This window comes from Trichoderma camerunense, assembly GCF_050948025.1.
Source record: "Trichoderma camerunense strain CBS 138272 chromosome Unknown V8C40scaffold_5, whole genome shotgun sequence".
Lineage (NCBI taxonomy): Eukaryota > Fungi > Ascomycota > Sordariomycetes > Hypocreales > Hypocreaceae > Trichoderma > Trichoderma camerunense.
The window spans coordinates 1,574,972-1,592,245 of record NW_028145365.1 but is presented as its reverse complement, the minus strand read 5'-3'; the positions used below and the strand labels follow the sequence as shown (position 1 = coordinate 1,592,245).

General features: G+C 49.4%; 6 protein-coding genes across 6 annotated transcripts; 3 read left to right on the top strand and 3 right to left on the bottom strand.

The window, feature by feature from the left end:
- Positions 1-959: 959 nt before the first annotated feature.
- V8C40DRAFT_179803 (uncharacterized protein) lies at positions 960-1,912 on the bottom strand. The gene has a single exon (XM_083211711.1). It carries the CDS (start codon positions 1,815-1,817, stop codon positions 1,206-1,208), a length of 612 nt encoding a protein of 203 aa, XP_083075754.1. The 5' UTR covers positions 1,818-1,912; the 3' UTR covers positions 960-1,205.
- A 1,310-nt stretch (positions 1,913-3,222) lies between these two features.
- On the top strand, positions 3,223-4,169 carry V8C40DRAFT_179806 (uncharacterized protein). The gene has a single exon (XM_083211712.1). The coding sequence runs from the start codon at positions 3,464-3,466 to the stop codon at positions 3,935-3,937; it is 474 nt and encodes a 157-aa protein (XP_083075753.1). The 5' UTR covers positions 3,223-3,463; the 3' UTR covers positions 3,938-4,169.
- Positions 4,170-5,351: 1,182 nt separating this feature from the next.
- On the bottom strand, positions 5,352-7,790 carry V8C40DRAFT_239651 (major facilitator superfamily domain-containing protein). Its single transcript, XM_083214670.1, has 4 exons — positions 7,452-7,790; positions 7,152-7,370; positions 6,709-7,033; positions 5,352-6,643 (listed from the first exon to the last, which is right to left on the bottom strand). Exons 2-4 carry the CDS (start codon positions 7,284-7,286, stop codon positions 5,589-5,591), a joined length of 1,515 nt encoding a protein of 504 aa, XP_083075752.1. The 5' UTR covers positions 7,287-7,370; positions 7,452-7,790; the 3' UTR covers positions 5,352-5,588.
- Positions 7,791-8,101: 311 nt separating this feature from the next.
- V8C40DRAFT_179767 (NAD(P)-binding protein) lies at positions 8,102-10,270 on the bottom strand. The gene is made up of 3 exons (XM_083211710.1): positions 9,065-10,270; positions 8,784-9,014; positions 8,102-8,681 (listed from the first exon to the last, which is right to left on the bottom strand). The coding sequence occupies exons 1-3, from the start codon at positions 9,797-9,799 to the stop codon at positions 8,565-8,567; spliced, it is 1,083 nt and encodes a 360-aa protein (XP_083075751.1). The 5' UTR covers positions 9,800-10,270; the 3' UTR covers positions 8,102-8,564.
- A 33-nt stretch (positions 10,271-10,303) lies between these two features.
- On the top strand, positions 10,304-12,071 carry V8C40DRAFT_239647 (alpha/beta hydrolase fold domain-containing protein). The gene is made up of 3 exons (XM_083214669.1): positions 10,304-10,573; positions 10,640-10,709; positions 10,782-12,071. The coding sequence occupies exons 1-3, from the start codon at positions 10,397-10,399 to the stop codon at positions 11,843-11,845; spliced, it is 1,311 nt and encodes a 436-aa protein (XP_083075750.1). The 5' UTR covers positions 10,304-10,396; the 3' UTR covers positions 11,846-12,071.
- A 1,492-nt stretch (positions 12,072-13,563) lies between these two features.
- On the top strand, positions 13,564-16,369 carry V8C40DRAFT_239641 (aspartic peptidase domain-containing protein). Its single transcript, XM_083214668.1, has 3 exons — positions 13,564-14,478; positions 14,710-15,809; positions 15,882-16,369. The coding sequence occupies exons 1-3, from the start codon at positions 14,274-14,276 to the stop codon at positions 16,167-16,169; spliced, it is 1,593 nt and encodes a 530-aa protein (XP_083075749.1). The 5' UTR covers positions 13,564-14,273; the 3' UTR covers positions 16,170-16,369.
- The last annotated feature ends 905 nt before the right edge of the window (positions 16,370-17,274 follow it).

Below are 17,274 nucleotides of genomic sequence, written 5' to 3'. Positions count from 1 at the left end.
ACTATGGCCAACATGAACTGGGGATTATTGTACAGTATTTTACAATATGGTGTATCGATTGGCAATCTTATCTAGACAACTCCATGCGAGGCAGTCACGATCATTATGGCAGGAGCGCCTCCCAGTTATGGTGGTGCCATAGTATGCACAAGTATATTTGTACCAAAAGCAACTGGAACTCCAAAGCCAAGCCCGCTGGGAGAACACCTACCTCTTCTGCCAATAAACCATCAAAGATACTGTCTCTACTAATGCCCATAAGGCACAGAGGAATATACACCGTCTATCTGAAAGCAACATACTCTGTTTATCTATCAGGGGCCGTGGAAAGTACAAGGAAAGGGACCAGAGGCAATATTCAACAGATGGCGCTTTGCATTATACAACCAATACACATTGGAGATTGGAACACACAAGGAAAACAAACTGGTGGCAACCCAGACAGCGATTTTCTTTCTGCAAAAGGAGATAATACATACCCAGTAGAGCTCGCGGTAAGAATTTGGCGGGGATAAATCGGATAATCCCCGCAGTCGTTGCGGGATTTCCCCCGTAGAAACTTCGGGTATTTTCAAAAAAGTTCCCCGCAATCTCCCGAGAGTTTCCACTAAGACAAACTCGGACGCATACAAGTGATTTCACCGTGATTTCCCAAGGATTTCCCTTTGGGAATTGCGACGGATGTCTAAGAGCACAACTGGAGATTTTATAAAAATTTCCCTTCTGGCCAACCTGCTAACCCGCCCGACTGCGAGCCCAGCTATGTTATCATATGGATGATCGTCGCCGACGAGTATAACATCAACCACTTCTCGGTGTCGTGGGAGGGGACCACGGCTAATACCTTCGTGCACTTATGGACGGCCATCGACAGGTTAAAGAACCTCATAGACTCCTAAGATCACTAACTGGCTAATGGGCCCGAGGAGCTAAGTAGGGTACGCCGAGCACTTGAACATACGGAGCCGCCGACATCTGCCTCTACCAGAAGGAGATTATCATACTACCGCACGTCGAGATCGTATCGACCAACATGGACAGGTCCGAAGTCAACAGGCTAACCACCGACTACGCGTCGTTCTACAACTTCAGGTAGTCGTTGAGGCTTCCCAAGCCCGCGAAGGTTTTGGACGTGTCGAAGATACTCGAGCGCAATATGGACTTGATGATCTCGCGAAGATCGGATTGATGATAAAAACCATCAGCTACTCGATCGGCGTTGACATCTCGGCGAGGTACCTCCTGCCCCTGTGCAGGTTCTTGCTGTCGAACATTTCGGTATCCTTCATCGTCGCGGACATCTTGAGGCTGGTGCTCATCTCGCTGTCGCCGGACAGCCTGTGCTTGACGTAGGTCTTGAGCGTCTTCTTCTTCAACCACGAGCAGAATGTCTCGAACCCGGCCGGGGTCATACCGATCCTTGTGTCGCTGGGGATGGCGTACGTCGGGCCGTTGGGCGTCTCCACGACTGCTGGCTGGTCCATCGCGGTGATCAACCTCGACATCGGATGCAACATGGCCTCCGGGGCCATCTTGGCCACCATGAAGATGCTCTCGATCACCGACATACAAGAGTTGCCGTCCGAGTTGGCTCTCGGCTGGATCCACGTGCGCGTGCTGCTCATCGGGACCTCGTCCTTCTTGTTCCTGTGGAAGACGTGGGACAACAACAGCACCTCGTTGCTCTGGAGGGCCGGCAACTCGGCGTACTTGGCCCTGTGGTAGAGTTCGCCCACTATCTTCGAGTATGTCTTCATCGTTATGGTCTCGTCGATGATGTGGCCGACCTCGCCCGTAGTCTCTATGTGCCTCCTCATGCACGAGACGACGAGTGACTGAAGACAGTCCCCCACAAGCTCAACTTATTGTCGTAGCCCCTGTTCGATATGGCGGACGTGTTCTTGAAGGACTTCGGGGTGATGGAGGATGAGATGACGGCGCTCGGGATCCTGTTCATGTAGCTGATCGATGCTAGTGCTGACGACTCGCTCATACCCCTACTCGTGATGCTAACGGTCTCGAAGTCGTCGTCGATCTGGGACGACTTTCTCATCCCGTTGATGATTGGCGGTGTCGTGTGCTTGATCGCGTACGGCTTGGGCATCCCGGCCGTGGACCTGGTCCTGTCGTTGAAGACCCCGCCGATGATCCTCTCCATCTCAGTCTCGAGCCTGCGCATCCTCGACTCCAAGTTGGCGATCGTCAACTCGTGCTGGGACACGGTCAGCTTGAGGTCGGATATCTTGTCCTCGTACATGAGGTTGATGTCGACATCTTCATTACTATCTTCATGGTCCGTGTTCTTGGTGTTGGTGCCGATCTTGAGCCCGATGAGCTTATCGATGTGCTCGTAGCTTGTTATGATGGTGATGTACGGTCTGAACGGGTGGATCGCGTCTGGGGTCTGCATCAACGGGTTGGGGTTGATCATTAGGTCGAGGTGTATGGTCACGACACGCCGTGCTATACGACTACGATATGTCGAAGTTGTTGTACGAGATTACACGAGCTTGTGCTGTTTATCGCGAAGATTAGATAGTGACAAGCTGACAAGCTGAAAGTGCAAAACTCTCTGTGTTCTGCTATGCTAATGATCTATGAAGGGGGAACAACAAGCTGCAAACAGCAGCAAACAGAAAGTGGGCTTGACCTAGGAGAGTGGTCACACAGATCCACGTGACAACTCAATAGATAGAAAGCTGAAGAATGTTACATTCGACATGGCGATGTCGCTGAAGACGGCCAACAGCAACGGCTCCAACCGGTCGAGGCGGTCCAGGAACAACAGCATGCCGACCTTGTTCCACGAGGACTCGTGGATGTCCCCGCCGGTATTTACCAACACGGACGACTTCAGGTTCACTACGTGCAGCATGGACAGCTGCTTGACCACCTCGGCGTTCTCGGAGTATAACGCCATGACCTTGAGGGCGGGCTACAGCACCTGCACCAACCACACGACCTTGGACATCATTAAGTAGAGGATCTCGATCACTACCGTGTCCGCCACCAGCACTTTCATCTTCTACGACATCGAGATTACCAACACGGGCGAGATTGACCAGCTGTCGGCGGTCACCGCTAATGGCGACAGCATCAACCTGTTATTTAAGACATCCACCAGGAAGAACAATAGCCCGGTCGTCGGGAAGTTGAGACCCATGATCTATATGATAGTGGTTACCGAACCCGCCACGGCCTTGACAGCATTCATGGAATGGGTGAGCAACACCGCAAGGAAGAACAACAGGGGTCAGAGGTCGGACTCCGATATTGTGATGGTGGTGCATAACGGGATAAACTACAATCATATGTTGTTATTAAAGACAATAACGGTGTGGGGGATCAACCCGCCCAGGTGGAGGTTCTCCGACTCCCTCCCGATCTTCAAGTTAGGTAGTCATAGCCCCGAACGAGAAGGCTACCTTAGACGAGCTCGCGGCCAAGTACACGCGAAGATGATATGGAAAAGCATCTACAAGGGCTTCTGCCTCAGCAAAAATCCACGCCACAAGGACGGCTGACGAGTACATTCCTTCAAGAGTCCACGGAGACGTCTGTACAGCGCAGGCTGTTTAACCTTACGCCAACCCCAAATCAACGCAAAAAGCCTCGGCTGTTGGAAGAACTTGAGGCAGAATCTGACTCAGCTCTTGAGGACTCCCACCAAGCCAAAGCGAAAGCAAGAGAGCAAGCTGAGCTCCCCTACATTATCCGCGACCAATGGGACATTGATGGTGAGCGGATTACAGTCTATGTACTCTATGCTGCAGGACAAGCCTTGCCTTTCCACAACGGAGAAGTAGTGGCTGGGTTGCTGGGGAAACTTCATGAGCCGGTTATTGCTGAAAGCAATACCGGCATGAGTCTATCCTCTTCCATGGCATTACTAGGCATTCCAGCCAACTCGATCCTGAAAACCGCTGTAGTAGTATGATATTCCCCCGGGCATGCGATATTCCAGACATGTCCTGTTGCTTCTGCGTAGCTTATGAGGCCATAAAAGCAGACGAATAAAGGTGTAATTTTTGTGATTTTGTCGTAGGCACAGCCGATAATAAGCCCAAATACCAAGTAGCCGCTGAACCCTAACATCATAACGTTGCGCCTGCGAGTAAATTGTCTTCCCTTCCGTAAAGCTCAAGCGCACGAATGTATCCTTCTTTCGTCAGTCGTAGTAGATTCTTCTGCAATAGTTAATAAAAAGGATGGCCTAGTAATTACGTTCCTTGGAAGACTCTGACGCAAAAGCCTTTCCGTAAAGGGAAGACTCTAATGCAAAAGCCTTTCCGTAAAGGGAAGACTCTGATGCAAAAGCCTTTCCGTAAAGCTCAAGCGCGCGAATATATCCTTCTTTCGTTAGTTGTGGTGGATTCTTCTGTAATAGTTAATAAAAAAGATAGCAAAGCAATTACGTTCCTTAGAAAACTCTGACGTAAAAGCCTTTCCGTAAAGCTTAAGCGCGCGAATATATTCTTCTTTCGTTAACCATAGTAAATTCTTCTGTAATAGTTAATAAAAAAGATAGTAAAGCGATTATATTCCTTAGAAGACTCTGACGCAAAAGCCTTTCCGTAAAGCTTAAGCGCGCGAATATATCCTTTTTTTCGTCAGTCGTAGTGGATTCTTCTGCAATTGTTGATAGAATGAACGGCGGAATCGAGAGTCTCTTGAGGGGTACACGCTGTCACTCGAGGGTACCAGAAACCTCAGCATCTTCAGCACAGTCGAGGAGGAAATATTTTAGAGAAGTCTGGGAAAGAGTTCTCCTATTTACACCGTAACGTATTCCTATTTAAACCGTAATCCTCTACACCATAAGCTAGATTTACCCCTAGATCGCGATTACCACACCTATACACCAAAATACAGTATAGCGCACTGGCATAAGATATCCTCGAGCAAAATTACAACTATCAACTATCAAATCTACAGTTCCAGCGCATTCTAGCGCTTCCTAATACCTCACTGGTATCGTATAAAGCCCCGTAAGCTGCCTAGACTAATTCATCCTCATCATCGCCGCTGGTTTAAGTCGCTGTAATTATACCACACTCTTTCGGGCTGTCCTTAGCCTCAGACTCAGCGGCTAATAGTTTTTTGCAATACCGCGGCCGCGACCGCGAGAATGCCCGGGCGTTAATTTCGGTAAGGCCGGGTCCGTAAGAGAACTCTGCAATACTAGAGGATTAAGGAGGTCATCGCTTACGAGAGAATCCGGTATCGCAATGTCTAATAATGCTAACCGTTGAAGTTATAGTCTTAGTCTTAGTCTTGGTATTATATAAAGTTATAAAGTACGCAATGCACCAGGGTACTACACTGTAATTTAGTAAGTCATGGGTACAGCGGTGTATGCGCATTAAATTTATAGAGCCTACGGTTCAAATAGGAATCTTCTACGGTGCAAATAGGACAACTCCTGGGAAAAGTCAACAGAAGACGCGGTGTTTGTTTTACCTAGACATCAGCGTGTCCGTTGCCTGGAAACCGTGATTCACTAAGAACCCCCCCTGACACTTGTTGCATAACTCTCGGCGGACAAGAGACAAATTTCCCTTAGGTCTAGATGACTGGAAGTTTTCTCTTTACTCCGATTTTCCAGTATACTTATTACCAGTATTTGGTAAAGTAATTTCCTCCTCCTCCTCTACGATAACTTCTTCTTTTTCACCAAGACCCATCTCGCCATTCCATCCATGCTCCAGTAAGTAGGCCCGGAATTTTTCATCTCGTACCGCAAGATCCTCACCTGTGATATCAGGGACAAAGAAATATGTGACCAAAACTCCCACAATACCACAGATGGCAGCGATAATAAATGTCCACCGCTTGCCCAAATTATTCTGGATTGGCGTGAATGCTTGCGTACCAATTGCTGCGCCTGTTTTTCCTAGGGCAGCCGATGCGCCGTAGTACGTGCCTCTGACACTTGTTGCATAACTCTCGGCGGACAAGAGACCAAGCATGTCTCCAGGACCTAGGTTTCCACTGCTTTGCATTAATCCGTAGAAGATCACAAAGAGAGGTGTGATCTTAGTGATTTTATCGTAGGAACAGCCGATAATAAGCCCAAACACTAGATATCCACTGAATCCGAGCATCATCACGTTGCGCCTACCCAGTCGATCGCACAGAAAGGCGCCGAGAAAGACACCGGGCAGGGCAATGGCTCCTAGCAGTAACTGCCACTCTGCTGTGCTCCGTAGTGTGTCTTTAGGGTCGACAACAGAAGAAAGGATAGTGCCGGAAAAGACTCCGTTAGGAAAGGTGACGAAGTCGTAGAGGAACCAGGCGCCACATGTGCCAATCAAGGTCTTCCAATAGTATCGAATAGCCAGACCGTAAGGCACATTGCGCTGGATAGCGCTCTTGCGGTAGAGCTTGGAGTTGAGCATCTTGAGACGGAAGTAGAAGACAGAGAGCGGGAGAAGTATGCCGATACCGAAGCATACTCGCCACACCGTCGACAGATGATTCTCACCAGCGGCAGAGAGCACAATGAGGAAGATCGAAACAGCTAAGGGGCCGCCAAAGGAAAGTGGCAAATTAGTTACGAGGATAAAGATTGGTCCTCGTTTATCAAGAGTTCTTTCGTTGGCGGCTTCAGAAGATGATGTGCTTGCAGCAGGATACTCGCCGCCTTGTGTCGTGTTAGTCGTCATTCTGTCTTCGTGGCTCAAGGGGTTGCCAAAAGAGAAGTCTTACCAACACCAAATCCAACAATGCCTCGCGCAACAGTCAACATCCAAAACATGCCATCAATGGTGACTCCATGGGCGGCAGTGGCCAGAATACCGCCAATGACGATGAGGAGCGTTGTCGCAACGATTGCAGTCTTGCGTCCGAGATAATCGCAAGTCAGGCCTATGGTTACCTGCCCCAAAATCGCACCGACAAGTAATGAATTTGACACGCGAGTGGAGACAGTTGAAGTGTACTGCGCAGGATACTCTTTCTTGAATAGGACGTTGGACATTGTCATGAGGTTGTTCTGGTAGCCATCGGAAATGAGAGCAGCACCGGCCGCGATCTAGACAACGCACCATGCTATGTCAACAACCTATTCTCATTTTAAAACATAACATGACGAAGGAAGAGAGAAAAGGAATACGGGAAGTAATTTTCGTGAAATCGTGGCGGAAACTCACAATGGTAAAGATGTCGGACAGCGACTGGCGCTTCTTGGCCGCGCTACTTTCAACGACGGCAACAGCATTATCGCCATCTCCTTGAGTCTCAACCACAGCGGACGCCTTTTCCGTCTGATTAAGCTCGGCAGACATTGTGCAGGCAGCTCTCAAGAGGCTTTGGTTCGTATGCCGAGTCTGATCGATGGCTTGAACAAGTAGCCGGTTGGCTTTGGCCCTCTAACCTCAACAAGTCAGCCTAGGTCGAATCGAATTACACGTACGGGTGGTGCCGAGAATATATATGCACGAGCTACACACCTTTGACCGAACCGCCGACGTCCCATTTTCGCTGCAAGTTGAGGATTGCAGCGTCGCAACGGAGTTTGCTGCCCTTCTCGTTTCTCTCTTAGCTCCCCATTGCCCATGAACTTTTGTTTCCTTCAAAAGCGGTTAAAGACAGGCATAAGAGGTTATCGAGAGCCAATACCAAGAAGCTGCTCGCACATGTGATGCCTTGGTGGAGAGAATCCGGCTCATAATTGCCGAACCATCGTCAAGGGGTGTGTGAAGAAAGTCGAGATGCACTGTCCACTTGCGGGGAAAATATTGGATCAAGTACAGTGTCAATTGAGAGTAAGCACTTGTTTAAAGCAGATCGACAAAAGTAGTAGTAGTAGGATCTTTATAAATGGGGTCGGTGGCGCCGACGCCTTCTACATTCGATATCCTTGAAAAAGCACTTAAGCACGTGCGGGTGATTATCTTTTGAAGGCTTCTTTTGTAGTATCTTTGTGTTATTTAATTCCCTGTCTCGCTGTTCAGTCGGAATTGACACCTACTTTTCGAGGTTGTGGTTTCGACCCAGTAGAGCTGGCTGTTATGGTGTCTGGCAACAAATATCCTTAATTACATACTCCGAGATGAATATGAGAAAAAAAAAAAAAAGAATAGAAGAATACGAAGTATCACCATGTTTACTAGTACTACGCCAAGTACTCCCGTTCCCACTCTTTGATCTAGTGTAGAAATATTATCGAGCTGTTGTGGCTGTGGGAGAAAATATCATCGATTGTTGCTTCTACACGTGGTTCATCCATGTAAACAGCCTTACCCATCCTCGTGGCAGGCAACAAAAAAACATCCAAATGACAGTTTCACGACCCATAAAAACATGTACGTTAAAGTCCATATCAGTGGATTGCCCACACCACCTTGAGTCATCGAGCACATTATCTGATTATTCTTGGCCGATATTGGACGAGACAAGGATGCCTCCCAACCACTTGTAGATGATAGCTGCTCCCCGCCAACCCAAAGCATCTCCATGCTTTCCTGCCACGTGGGAACGATGCTTCTGACAGCTTGGCTACCGACACTTCGTGCCGTCCTTGTAAATCTCGGGTCCGAGTTACCGAAGCACATGTAACCCACCTATGCCTTTAGCATGTTGCCCGTCTGCGGATCGACTTCTTGCCGGCCTCTAAAATTGATTCGGAAGTTGGCCGTGCCCTCTCGAACAAGTCGGAAGAACCATTCGGGGCCCCCTCTCTAGAATAGGAAAAAAAAAATCGGTCAATTTAGGTTTATGTAGCCAAACACGGCAAAGCTTGGATAGGAGAAGAAGATTGGATGATGGAGAATTCTACTCACCAAGGTTGTTGCTAATCTGTTGATGCCAGGCAAATAGATGATCGACCCAAAGCCGCTGTACACGGCACTCACCATCGCCTCGCCCACGGTGTCAACTTGTAGGAACGGTAAAAGAAAGTTTGGCACATTCGTATGGCCTCTGACTAGGGCAGTGCGGATAAAGCAGAACATGCCGAATGTGAGACGTACACGAGGTGCCTTGTGAATGTTCTTGAGCTCCAACTGAAGGGCCTAATACGCATATTAGTCCAAGACTTCTACCCGATTACGAGTAAGCAAACCTCGTGTAATGCTAACAGCCCAGCCTTCGTCGCAGCGTAATCTGCAATCATGGCTGGTGGCGTCACACAACTCAAGCTGCCCGTGTGTATGATATGTCCGTGGTCCCTCTTAACCATCTCTGGCAGAAACTCCTTGGCAAGAAGCATCGGGGCAATGAGATTTGTCTTCACGGTGGCCTCGACATCCCCGTACGACCCTTCCATGATGGTTGCTCCGCGGACTAATCCTGCATTGTTGAATAACACGGTAGGATGTCCGACCTCACTTCTGATGCGCTCGCATGTAGACTTAAGGGCATCGGAGTCGCTCAGATCGCACTGGTAATACGACACGCGAGCCCCTTCTTGTTTAGGTTGCCATTTCAGCGGAGCGTAATCGACAATTACAATTCGTGTTCGTGGGTTTCGCGCGATGAGCTGCTTGGATATACTGGCGCCGATACCATCACTTCCTCCCGTGACAATGACAATTTCTTCATCCCAGTTCCACGTCTTATCCGATACCCAGTTGTTGGCAAACTGTTTGTCCAAATAATCGTTTAGAGCCAGAAGAGCACCAGCTAAAGTCAACGCGTAGACCGGGAAAAGGAACTTGGTGACGATCGTGTCTGGAGTGTATGTAGCCAAGCCCGATAGAAGTAGAGCTGCCGGCGCTGTGATAACAGGATTAAAGAGCCAGCGTCTCAAAGGAGCAGCTATCGAATCAAGAGTAACACCCTCCCTTGATGTGAACATGATTTTCTGTATTGACGTGAGCGCAGGTAGATTGTTTTGCTGTTTTCCTTATTCTCTTAATTCAGAGTTGAATCAGAATGAATGGGCAATACCACCACGGCTTTAAGCCTGGGATGCAGCTACATATGCGTCCTCCCTTTAATCATACATGTGGCTGTAGCGGGAAATGGCTCACATGATGTTGAGGATTCGAGACTATTGAACGCCCATTGTGAAACAGTTGCCACATCGGCATCAGCCGTACATGCATCTCCCAGCCGTCCATATTTTCCGCATCTGCGCCAAGCCGAAGGGACTGAGCTGAAGTGTTACAATTGCCTCCGCTTTGGCCTTCTGAAGTTACAGAGCCTGATACACGCCCCGCTCGCTTAATTGGATGGCAACTTGTTGATCTTGGTTGTCATATCCGTCTCCGAGCCTGGACTGAGTGTAATTGGCATATGCGCAGCTACATATTTAGAAGGCGGTAAGTCTGTCTATGCAAGACGACCCTACATGCGTCCGGTGAGAGTGAAAAACCTGCAAGATAAGGCATAAGAGGATGATATTGGCCAGCGCAATGTAAGTCAACTGAGACAGAATGCCACGTCGTAAAACATGGCACAGGAATCGTCGTCTAGAGATGAGGGCGGTTTTATAAGACGAGCTGGCTCCCGGCTGCTCCAACGGCTCTTCAATGTTTCCATCGCATGTATCCCTATTCAGTTATTTGGCTGTGTATGTCAACATAGTTGTGCAGTTGAGCACTGGCAACCACAATATCCACTTTCGATGGTAGGACAGGTTTCACCATTCATCCAGGATGTATCTCGCTGACATATATTCGGAACAAAAATCTAGGCCAACAACGTCAAGCCTCGCCTCTCCATTGGCGAGAAACTGAAGCTGATCGGGGTTTCGCTTTTTGTCGGTAAGTCTTTGTCGATCAAGGGATATATATGGGCCGGTATCATTTCGACTGACGAAAGATGTCTTCGCTTAGCCCCTTGTATGCTCGCCATCGTTGGTGCACAGGTGCTTTTGTTCGCCATCCGGAACAACTTGAACATTCGGCTGTATCTTTTGAGTGCCGGTGTTAGGGTTATCTTTAGTACCTTTACGGCTCGTGAAATTCAAACTTTGCTTCCATCTACCGAAGACGTATACAGAGCATGGATTCAGCGAAAAGCTAGGCTTGCCAGGGATCCAGCGCTCAAAGAGCGGCTCCAATGCGATATACAACCTCTCTCTGATGGCAACTCAAGCATTCTCTGGGTTGGAAACCGCCACAAAGCCCGAAAGGTGGTACTCTATCTCCATGGCGGAGGATATGTCATGCCGAGCCAAGCAGGACACTTTGAATGCGTGTGGAATACATTCGTTCTCTCTGGACTAGAGTCAGATACCGAGGTAGCTGTGGCTTTTCTACAGTATTCCCTGGCTCCTGCTTCCAAAGTTCCCGTACAGCTCCGTCAGGCTGCATCTGCTCTCTCTGAGGTTCTCAAAGCAGGCTTCAGCGCCAAAGATATCGTCATTGGCGGTGACTCTGCTGGTGGCAACCTCACTATGCAAACTCTCAAGCATTTAGTCGAGCCTCATCCTGAGGCTTGTCATATCGCATTAGATGAGCCTCTGTCGGCTGCTGTGTTGGTGTCGCCGTGGCTCAGTACTGAGTACTCTAGCTCCTCATGCCTGGAATACGATAGCAGTGATATGCTCTCGAGAGCCGTCATGCGCTCACTTACGGCATATGCCTCCGGCTATGAAGAGCAGAACAACTCGGACGAGACCAACAGCTGGGCAAAGCCTCTTGAATGCAGGGGGGCTTGGATAGGCAAGCTTAACAGTGCTGTCAGGAAGATTCACATGACTGTTGGTGGGAGGGAGATTTTGGCCGATCAGGCAACGTCAATGGCAAAGGCCATTGAAGCCATGAAGACGGATGTCCAAGTAACGCTGGAGAGCGACCCAAACGCGGCCCATGACTTTATTGTAGCCGAAGGAATACTGGAACAAATCGGAGAGGCGACGATAAGAATGAAACAGTGGTTCAAGGGACTGCTATAAGCAATGGAGATTTAGTATAATCTCCTATAGGTGTGCTAAGGGAGGGTAAATATTCGGCCATGGTGAGAAATAGCCATTATAGCTTTATGCAATACTGCCCTCTAGCATTCAAGACATTTAAAATGATGAGCATTAATCAGTCTGGGAACTGTGGTTACACACATAGAGTGGCATATTTTTGAAGGTACTCCTGGAAGCGACATTGTGGTAAATGAAGAATTCAGACTGGCGTCATTATGAATCAAAAGTGAGCAGTCAGGTTGGTGGAGATGATTTAACTGGGATACGAGCACTGGAGGGAGCGGAAGGTGTCTCATTAATGAGAGTTTGTATTCTGCAGATTATGAAGCGAATAGGGGGAGAGGAAAGAGAGAATGAGATGAAAATTCAACGCTGCAGTGTTCGAATTTGCCCGGAACTCTAAGCTGCGCCATACACGTCATCAGCGTTATTTGTATTAGTGTGAGAGATGATTTACTGAGAGAAAGTCTATATAATCCTTCTATGCTCAATCTAGATTTCCCATCACAATATATGGCAATTTATTCGCTCATTAATTGTTCATGTTGCCCGCGTATCCTGAGAGGGCCGGTATGAGAATGAGATTCTCACTTACGGCAGCCCAGTCGAGTGAGTGACTGCATTCACTTATTCATAAAGTCAGAGATTGGGCATTAAGAAAAGTCTTGCTACTTATCGATACCAAAACTCCACTCAACTGCAACGTCAGAAATTAAAGACGTGTCACGGAGAATTTGTTTCCACTGGAGATGATACCCATCTAGAGCAGGGAAAAGACAGCCCGGCTTCGGCCCCCTTTCTGCTCGCCTCACTCGCTTCTAGTCACGGTTTGTCACGCAAATACACACCGGATGGCAATGGAAGGCCAAGCATCTGAGTTGCCTAATAGTCATCTGATGCTACCTTTCTTTGGGATGGGACGTCTTGGCTGCCAAGCTCGGCTTGCGCGTCCTCGCGAATAATTCGCCGCTCAAGTATCAACTGAGAGCCGTGCGGCTCAAAAGCCGTCCGTGAGGCAGCCAAGCCACCGCCACTGTGGTTACCATGCGGTGCACTGCGTCTATTGAAAGAAGAAGAAATATGAAGAGTCTGAATTTTCAGTATCCAGCAGCTCAATCATGCTGATTTTGAATGGACAAAGAATTGCTATGGTCGTATAAGTTGAAGAGTAGCGATATGTGCATACATGTACTGTAAGCACCACCAAGTGGTGCGATGAAGATTAAGCACTCGGTACTTGTCCTCAGTTAAGAGTGAAGATGCTCCGTTTGATCCATAATTGACATCAGCCCCGAGGACCTTTTTTTGAGGGTGGAGCGGCATCCCTGTTGGACTGTGGAACCGTTATTGCGGGCAGTCTTGAAGAGCACAAAGCTCTCGTGATGATGATGCTCTTTGTGCAAGTGCTTCAAGGTCTACCTAGGTATAACATAATCTGCATCTCCGTCTTTTGGTCAACAGCTCGCACCAAAAAGATCCTTCCACGCATCTGTACTAGGAGAGCGCTTCTGGAAACAATGGGACAAAGAAATCGTAGGCAGGCTGTAGGAATCTATGACGAGGGAGGCTCTTGAAAGAATCCCATAGGCACAGCTGGACGACGCCTCTTCCCAGGAGATCCGAAACCCCCACAAAACTTGAACCAAGCCTGCGTGGTTGGCTAGGGTCCATAATACTGGCTCACCACTCCATGCCAGCATAAGCCTTTTTTTCTCGTGTATCCTCAACAAGAATGAGCCGAACCTTGACTCTATTGCCAGCAAGAGTACAAAGTATCGCTGCTTACTACTCGTATACATGCGGTCAACCGCCCAAGTATCGGCTCGGCTCTCCTGAGAACGAAGTGTGTGGCCACCGCTTGATCCGCCTCAATAGCGTCATGTAGCTGAGAACGGGCGCCACAAAGCGGAAAGCTGTGCTTGGCGGCTCGAGTCCACGCAGAACTAGTGCTTGTCTAGACATGCGAGAGCTCGTCTAGTGCAGAAGCCGCAACGCTGCGCCGCGTCGCTCCAACCTCAGCTTGGCCAACAGCCTGTCGAGGGAAGCTCTCCAGCCTCATCCAAGGCTTGTTTTCTATGGAGAAACCGGCCCGTAATGGCTAGGAGACGACAATCGGAGACGAGGTCAAGGAGCCCATAAAAGGGAAAATGGACGTCTGTTTGATTCTCTGCTGTCATCGACCCTTGTCGACGTTCCCCCGCTAGTGAGATCGCGCCGAGATCTGGGTTAATCACTCTGTTGACTCGATTGCCTTCAGCTGGGACTCGATTTTCCTCTCTTTCTCTTTTCTCTAGCTCCCCCCTTCTTCCGTCTCTTTGTTCCTCTTCCCACCCGCCGGAGCCGATATCCTTGCGAACACAGGGAGACAGAGAGACGAGAAGGAGAGTCGACAGAACCTTCGCACACCATGAGGCTGACGACAGCGCTCGGGCTGCTGATCGCGGCGCAACATGCGGAAGCCGTTGTCACTCCGATGTTCCCGCGGGCGGAATCTGGTGATGGATATTTGTCGATCCCCGTGGGAACCATCAAGAGGCCTCACAACAAGGTTGGAAAGAGAAGCGCCATTGACGCAGTATTGGAGAATATGGATTTCTTTTATGCCATCGAAAGTGAGTCCTTTTTTCGCTGCTGTTAAGCCAATCGCCGCGACTATTGAGTTTCTATACAAGTTGGCTATACAAATTTGGTTTTTGTTTCATACTGCCCCATATAAGCTAGAAGCATTGTCTACTTTTCCCATGTCTCAGACCCTCATGTACAAAGCGACGGCTACTGCTACTGCTGCATTCACCAGTCGCATGCAGGAAATATCATTTATACTAACAGCCTGTCACCGCCAGTCGGCCTAGGAACTCCTCCTCAGAACGTAACCGTACTTGTCGATACAGGATCCAGCGAGCTATGGGTCAATCCGGACTGCTCGACCGCACCGTCCGAGTCGCAGGCCGAACAGTGTCAGCAACTCGGCCAATACAATCCCAGAAGATCGAGAACGCCGCCGGTTGGTCCGTTTGGACGCGAGGAAATCAACTATGGCGACCCAACAGACCAGTCCACGCAGACGTCAGTCGACATCACCTACTATGCCGACACGCTGAGCTTTGGTAGGAGTCAGGTCAAGAATCAGACGTTTGGCGTTGTTACGTCCAGCGAGGGCCAGGCACAGGGCATCATGGGCCTCGCGCCTGATGTTCGAGGAGGATTCCCAGGCGACCAACCGTACAGCTTGCTGCTCAACACAATGGCCGACCAGGGAGTCATTGCCAGCCGGGTCTTTTCCCTCGACCTCCGGCATTCCGATTCAGAGACGGGAGCCCTCATCTATGGCGGCCTTGATCGAAGCAAATTCATTGGTTCTCTCGAGACTCGACCCATCGTTCCCGGCATCCAAGGTGAAACACGTCTGGCCGTAAATCTGACTACGCTGGGCCTCACGCAAAGCCGTTCGCAGAGCTTCAGGTTAAACAGCGCCGACACAAACGTGATGCTCGACTCTGGCACGACGCTCAGCCGCATGCACTCAGCTGCCGCATCGCCTATCCTCGAGGCTCTGGGCGCCCAAAACGATGGCGAGGGCTACTTTTTTGTGCCGTGCTCGCTTCGTGACTCCGCTGGCAGTGTCGATTTTGGCTTTGGCAACAAGGTCGTCAAGGTTCCCTTCTCTGATTTCATCCTATCAGCAGGCGATAGTGGCGGTCCTAGCGACTATTGTTACGTTGGCCTGGTCCTGACGACGGACCAGCAGATTCTGGGAGACACGGTGTTGAGGGCTGGATACTTTGTATTCGATTGGGACAACCAAGAGGTTCACATCGCCCAGGCCGCTGACTGTGGGAGTAGTGACATTGTTGTCGCAGGCAGCGGATCCAACGCCGTGCCCAATGTGCAGGGCAACTGCAACAGCAGTGATGCCGGTGTCACAGGCACAGGAGACCCAACGGTAAGTGACAAAACTCAACGGCCTCTCTTGTCTTGAACCGCAAGAACCAGGAACTAATGATACTCTCCACAGGCCACGGGATCGACCCCGACTCCTACCAACAATATCCCGGCTACAGCCGTTACAACTGTCTTCACGGTGACATCCTGCCCAGTTTTCGATGTCGGATGCCGCACCGGCATGATCACAACCCAAACCATTCAAGGAGCTGAAGCTACGACTCAACCCAGCGCTACCAGCACTCCTAGTAGCGGCGGCAATGGAGATGGAGGAGACGAAGATGCAGGCGTGCGGCCTCCGGCCTTGACTTGGGTCTTTGTCGCGCTGGGTGCTTTGGCAGTGATTTTTAACATTGTATAATTTCAAGAAGGGGTCTCTTACTGTATATATTCACGAGCGAGAGGACCATTGGCCGTCAATTTTGGATAACTCGGCCGAGGATTTACATACCAGGTTCGTATATGACGAAGGAGGGTGGGACATAGCTGCGCATGGAGGATTTATTTCCCCAATGGATACCTGACATACATACATACACACATCCACTTTTCGACTTGCATTTAATGACCATGTTACGTGTCGTCGTGCTATGTGGCCCCCCGCGCCCGTTCAAAGCAGTATCACGGTGCCTTTTCCCGCTCCTAGCACCATTCCAGGCAGTAGATGTTCCGACTTACAGTCGTCTCGATCAAGAGAAGTGGGCCGCAATAGCGATTGACAGGCTCAGGGTTTTCTGTTAGGTTTCTGGCTCCATATTCAAAGCTCACAATAGAGAACCAAAATCTCACAAGCACGGCTAGGACGGCTATTGCGGCTCTCGGTCCTGACTACAGCGTCCTCTTACATTGAGAACACCAACTTACTTACTTGGGTAATTTTCGCTAGGTCAGCATGTTTAACGCATCCTCGGCGCCATTGTCATGTATCAAACACACAAACTGTCACATCTCGTCTGCCCGCAACCTCGGACTCTCGGACTTTCGGAGCACCTATACCGTGATCTGGATTGGATGGTTGATTATTGGTGGTAGCAGAGCCAATGGGGCAACTGCAGCATGACAGGCCTCGGAGCTTAGCTTACCTGCAATCTACTATCCGGAGTAGTCTGGGGTAGTGCCGGAGAATACTCCTCCAACCTGCTGTAGGGACTGAGTTGGGGGGAACCGTTTACTTAGCTTCATTCTAGACTTGCCATGTGGAGACTTGGGGGGAATCGCGTCATTCCTGTTGCTCGGCTCTGTTCTTTGTGTCTTTTTATTTTTATTTGATTGATGTAAATATCAAAGAGTTGGTATATTGAATGTTTAAATCACGGCATGCGTTGAAGAACGTGCAACATGATAGAGAGTCCTTAAGTCTTTCGCGTCTTGAAAGCTCCAGGATAACACAACATTGAACCCTGCAACAGCCATTGTGTCTCAAAGCGGTGCTCTCCCCAGCACTAAATACATCCCGTCCCCAGCAG